This window comes from Antennarius striatus, chromosome 19 (genome assembly GCF_040054535.1).
Source record: "Antennarius striatus isolate MH-2024 chromosome 19, ASM4005453v1, whole genome shotgun sequence".
In the NCBI taxonomy this organism is placed as follows: domain Eukaryota; kingdom Metazoa; phylum Chordata; class Actinopteri; order Lophiiformes; family Antennariidae; genus Antennarius; species Antennarius striatus.
Window position 1 is genome coordinate 17,155,799 of NC_090794.1, and position 6,296 is coordinate 17,162,094.

Below are 6,296 nucleotides of genomic sequence, written 5' to 3' on the forward strand. Positions count from 1 at the left end.
GCATTCCAGACAATTTAATCACTCTTCCATGAGTACGTGCTTCAAAAGAATTCTACATCATTTAGAGGTCCTCCAAGAGAACACCTCCCTGTCGCTGGTTCCCGTTCAAGGCTTGCACTGCAACAACGATGGTGGTCAGCTTCAGCCGACTAGTCAAAGGGTCACGGTCACGGTTCCTTTTCTGCGTTGTGTGTTTTGTTGATTTGGGAATCAGTACACCTTCTACTTCAGGCTGAGACTTTCATTATCGTCATGCTCCAGGTTTCCCATGTGGCTCGTCGGAAGCAATTACACTGGCTTAACCCGACCCGAAGTTAATAATGTCCACCGACCGAACAAATGAATTATCCGCCCTGGAGTCGGTTCGAGTCCGTAACCCGTTGATATGACGAGCGGGGGTCTGTTCCTCCAGGCACTAACTTCTCCCACAGAAAGAAAAAAGGCTGTCCCTTGTCATCATACAGCGCAACAACATACCACAGCTACTTATTGATGAATCAACCAGCAATATTGTTCACCAGGAAAAAATATGTTAATCAATCAATCAATCAATCAATCAAGTTTTATTTATATAGCGCTTCAACACGGCAAAAGACATTTCAAAGCGCTTTAACAGACAGAAAAACCCAACTGAACCCTCCAGACCAAGCGTAAGCGACAGTGGCGGGGAAAAAATCCTTCGATGAGGAAGAAACTCCGGGCAGGACCCAGACTCTTCTGGGGGCCATCCGCCTCGACCGGTTGGGTGGAAAAGAAATCAAAGAAAGATTTGCATCCACAAATGTCATAAGTGATAAAGGTTAAGGCGGATGGCCGTCCTGCAGAGTCTGGGTCCTGCCCGGAGTTTCTTCCTCAATGAGGGAGTTTTTCACCACCGCGACAGAGGTGGAGAAAGGGTTCTGTTGGGTTTGTCTGTCTGTTAGAGAACAGTATTAGAACAGAATTGGAATCCAATTCTGTTTGGAATGCACAATGCAAATAAAAACATGTGAAAATAAATATATAAACTGAGAAAACTGTTGTTTTGTTTTAGTTTTAGTGACTGATTTATTTTATTTCTTTTTGGTTTTACCTTTTTTACATTTCGAAAATCTTGAAAGTCTTTCAATTATCCAAAAAATACATAAATACATTTAAAAAAAAACTGTGATAATGGTGGAAAAACGACTCATCAACATGAACACAGAGAGAGCTTCACTTACAAGAAATGTCTGGACAGATGTGCTGTAGTCACACTTAGTAAAAACACACATGAAGCATCAAATAAATATTGAGCATCATGAAACAAAAGCTGTTTTCGGATATTATTCAATTATGAAATGTTGTCGGTGACATGCTGTTATGACTAAATTTAAAAGAAAAGAAATTAAATCGTGTCTGAAGTCGTAGTTGTCTGACAGTGTGAGTCAGTTGTAGTATCTGGAGGTATTTGAACCAATGTGACAACAGGAAGACTGATAAACCAGACAGTGTTTCTGCTCTACAGTCGTTTGACACGCATCACCTGATCTCCATGTTAATAACTGTTTCACGAAGCAGGGTTAACAAACCCTGAGTCAAACCTGTGGCTCTGGGTTGACTTAGCCTGAGTCTGTAAACCCAGGGTTTCTGGTTTCACTAGGAACCCAGGGTAAGTTGATCCGGAGTTTAACAGGTGCGTCACAACTCTAATAAGCCATTATCAATGGAGCCCCAATTCAAAGAGTCATGATGACTACAAACAAAAAGAAACGCTAAAATTTCGGTGGGAAACAGCATGAATGAATGTAATCCCACTGAAGATAAAACACAAAAACATATTTCACTCAGGTCGGACTTCATCTCATGGGGATTTTCCCTCATTTTCATCATGTGTGATCCCTTTGTAATTGTTATCTTACATAACACATTCAATTGCAATATGCACATTACAAAAACAGTTTGCACGAACACCGGCCATTGTCATGCACATACCTATGTTATGTAACAGCTGATATCTAGGTAGCGTCTGTTACTGCCGTAACAAACCCAGAGGTTCAGTTACAACAGGTTAGGTTTACTCCTCTGACTCTGGGTTAAGTTACCTCCCTTTGTGAAACCAGAAACCCTGGTTTTCCATGATTTCAGGGTTAACATACCCAGGTTTTCCAGTAAATCTGCTATTTAAAAGGGGCCCCGTAAGACCGCTTCTGAACTGGCTCATCACACTTGATTGGATGAAAATTTAGTCATCAATTACAATCTCTGATAGAGTTTTAATTTTTTTTATTTTTCTTAAATCTGTTTTCACTTTTTCAGGAAAGCTTTTATGCAAATTCTTATCAAAAGCAACAAAAGGGGGAAAACATCCAAGGGGTCAATACTTTTTAAAGGCATCCTTAGTTGCAGCTAGTTTTATTCTCATTTCATGAGCTGTCACACACTTCAATGACACACTCCAAATGCACTTTAGATTTCATTAATGGCCTTTTACACATACATTCCCACTAGGTAATCTGATGCTGGAGATATGATTTGCACTGTACATAATGGAGAGTTTTAAGCTTCTTTTGACAGTAGAATATCACACTTACATATCTGAAGTGAAGTTTTTGTTCTTGCATAAAAGACTACAAACGAAACAACGACGACGACAACAGACACAGTTAAAATGCAGTGAAAACAAAGGAAGAGGATGAGATTCGCTTTGCGATTCTGCGTCCAGAAACGGCCCGTTTACTTTTTCATGATTGAAGACAGCTCCAGAATCATGCTCTGAAAGACAGTTAAAAAATAAATGAAATAGTCAATAGATTTAAATGCTTATAGTCATGTTTAGAGGAATCAGTACCTATGAATTTGATGAAGACGACACTCATCTGTCATCTTCAAAAAAGCACAAGGACCTCACACTTCCTTTAGTTATTCTGTTGGAATAAAAAGCACTTTGGACTGTGCTTGAGACCAATTGGTCAGATGTAGCTCACAAAAATTTTGTAAGTGGTGTGGATTTTAGGAAAACGACAGGCCCCAGAAGAAAAAAGTTTAATTCCTCAGACCACAAGAAAAAGTGTCCTGTGTTTTGTCTTTTCTTTACATTGGTGCTTGAATACCTTATCAAAATGATTTATTTCATGTCAAATAAACACCCTAAATAAATGTTATATCCCTTGGACAAAATTGCTTAAAAAGACTGAAAATCTACAGAACAAAGGCCTTTGGACAACGTTTAAAAAGCCATGGCATCTCTATGGAAAGATATGGGCTACATACAGTCTGTGTTACATTTTCTACCATTACTGCACTTTGGTGGAATTTGAACATTTTGTCCGTACAGATGCGAATAAGTGCATAAAAAACAATTCAACTGAAGATTCTGTAATTACACGGGAGACAAACCCACATGACTGTAAGGAGTCAGCAGGGAGGGCCTCAAAGAGATGAATTATAATGCAGAAGAAGACTAGATGGTGATGTTTTTTTTCTGTACTGTATTAAAAAATAAAATATAATTTTGAGTTTAAGATAGATTTATATTAAGTGAATATTATTGAATCTGCATTCATGAACAAAGTTCAGTAGAGAACTGGGAATGGTTATGTTCAGTTTAACCTGCAGACAAGTTGATTTGACCGACGTTGTTTTATGAGTTACGTTGTGTCTTATGGGACCAGTTAGCAACGTGTGGTGAGGGTTACCTGTATTGTTAATTGTATAGTTTCTGTTGGTTAGCTTCACTATAAACTAAACGTTTCATCCAATGGGATATGCATTTAGGACATTCTTCAGGGAACCAGTACCACTTAATGTCTTCTACAGAAATGGACAGACCTCCACCGAAAGTAACCATCGGTGCATTTGTCATCTTTTTTTCAGGGAAGAACCAACCTGAATAAATGGTGAATGCAGTAACATTTCACTCACAACACCACATCTAACATTAATGACCGATGACGATTCAATGAACTCTTTCCTGAATCCTGCTTTATTTTGATATCTTCCCGAATATCAAAAATATTTCTCTTTCTAAAATGGTTAAAATGTGTTTGAACTTAGTTTTTAAATGAAGATATCATCATCAGTTTAATTTATCTTGACATGGTCTGAAATGAAAACAGGTTTTACCTGTTTACCCACTCAGTCATGACCCAACATGAACGGCTGTCTTTTGCTATTCTGTATTTCTTTAACCACATTATGTTGTGTGTAGCGACATCATATCTGATGGAAAATAGTCAACAAATAGCCCAAAATAAATTGAAGTTGTTTTTTTTTTAATTCGAAAGTCCCAGCCCCCACTTTGTTTGCTTAAAAAGACTTATTGAAGAAATGTATGGCTTCAGATAAATCATCCCTTCCTCTACTCACCATGGACATCCTCCTTCCACTGGGTGGAAGCGGAGGGGTCGCCACCGGACTCTCTCCATGGTTGAGTTGCTGTGCCTCTATGTCTGTCCCACTCTGTGAACTGGTACTGACTGATGGAGTCACCAGTTTGCCCTCCGACAGTCCTCGAGACATAAAACTGCATTTCCTGGCTGAGGGGTAGTGGTCGCTCTCTGGGGAGTCGGTGGTGTCGCTGAGCTCCTTACAAACACTCACTCTGCTCTGCTTCCTCTGTGGCATCCTGGAGGCTGCTGGGATCTCCACGTGGCCGGCCGTCAGGGCGGGCTGAGGTCCTGAATGCCGTGTCCGGGCCGAGACATGTGGTCCGTTTGACTCGTCGCTGCTGCAAGACGGCTTCCTGTTGTCCAAAGTCCGGTGCTGCTCCACAGCGCCCGGCTGCTGAGGACCCTGGACGTCGCTGTTGCGTGGCAGGTAGGTCTGACCGGGCTGCTGGTTCGAGCCGTTGGACTCCTCGTGATGTCGGGGAGCCGTATCAAACGTTTCCCCGTGGGCGTCAGACCCGTCAGCACACGTCTGATGTGTGAGTCGCATCAACCTCTGCGGAGAGGAGTGTGTGAGCACACACGCCTGCTGCACCATGGAGTTCTTCTTTGACCTGCACACACTGTCATCATCTGCATATTTGTATCCGTACAAACTTTGTTTGATCTTCTTCACCCCCAGATGGAAAATTTCCAGGAGGTTGAGGAATAAAGACACTCCAGCAATCACCAGCATGAACACCATGAAGATGTTCTTTTCTGTCGGACGGGACACAAAGCAGTCGACGCTGTTGGGGCAAGGTAACCTCTCACATTTGTACAGGGGGGACAGTCCGATGCCGTAGAGAGCACACTGACCTATGATGAAGCCCACCTCCACTACAGATCGTGTTAAGATATGGAACACGTATGTGCGCAACAAGGAGCCTCGAAGTGGAGCTTTTCTCACTTTCTTCTGCTCGTCCAGTTTCCTGAGCTCTCGCTCGATCCTCTTATGGTCCTCCTGGACGGGGTTTATTCCCTCCAGCTCAGCTTTCAGAAAGGCTTTTTTCCTGTGCCTCTCCTTGTCGAGCGTCCTCAAACGATACAAGGCGTGTCCCATGTAGACCAGAGACGGAGAGGACACGAATATGATCTGCAGGACCCAGTATCGGATCAGGGAGATGGGGAAAGCCTGGTCGTAGCAGACGTTCTTGCAGCCGGGTTGCTCGGTGTTGCAAACGAACTCAGTCTGCTCGTCGTCCCAGACGTCCTCCGCCGCAACGCCGAGCACCAGCATCCGGAAGATGAAGAGGATAGTCAGCCAGATCTTCCCCACAATGGTGGAATGAATGTGGACTTCTTCTAAAATACTCCCTAATAAGTTCCAATCCCCCATTTTCTGTCACATTATTCTTATTATTATCTGTCAAAGAATAAAGAAACATGAATATGTTTTGTTTTTTCACAATGGATGTCATGTAAATGGTGCTACTTACATGTTTTCAAGGGTCCTCGTCTCATGAAGCGTCACAAAGAGCCGGTTCTTTTGTGGAGACATTGGGGGTTCACTCGTCGTCCGTTTGACGAGCGACAAGACCCCGCTGTGCAGCGCAGCTGACACTATTTCAATTCTGTGGCAAACTAGGACTTCAGTGTGAATCCATCGATCCAGCGCATGGACCCTATAATGCCCTGAGGTCAGTGCCACTTTTAACAGGACACTCCACTGGAAATAGCATCAACTAAGATGTCAATACGTGGCCATGAACACTGTGTTCAGCTTCCTTGTTCATGAAGAACCACAGCTGGTCTGCAATAGTGTGTGTTTAAATATCACCATCCATCCATCCATCCATCCATCCACCCAGCCACCCATCCAGGTCTCTTGACCTGATCCTACCAGCTGACCTCCTGCTCAGAGTTGGGGTCTCCTCTCAGATTTCCACCTGTGACTGGACTACATGGACT

At 42.7% G+C, this 6,296-nt stretch overlaps 1 protein-coding gene across 1 annotated transcript; it reads right to left on the reverse strand.

Moving 5' to 3' along the window:
- Positions 1-1,164: 1,164 nt before the first annotated feature.
- Positions 1,165-5,735, reverse strand: gja10b (gap junction protein alpha 10 b). The gene is made up of 2 exons (XM_068342283.1): positions 4,327-5,735; positions 1,165-2,733 (listed from the first exon to the last, which is right to left on the reverse strand). Exons 1-2 carry the CDS (start codon positions 5,722-5,724, stop codon positions 2,695-2,697), a joined length of 1,437 nt encoding a protein of 478 aa, XP_068198384.1. The 5' UTR covers positions 5,725-5,735; the 3' UTR covers positions 1,165-2,694.
- Positions 5,736-6,296: the final 561 nt, after the last annotated feature.

Bases quoted from the DNA above. Each gene is read 5' to 3' on its own strand.
- gja10b (XM_068342283.1), bottom strand. From the start codon at position 5,724: ATGGGGGATTGGAACTTATTAGGGAGTATTTTAGAAGAAGTCCACATT. The intron at 2,734-4,326 runs GTGAGTAGAGGA...ACTGTCTTTCAG, and splicing joins GTGGAAGGAGGATGTCCATG to AGCATGATTCTGGAGCTGTC.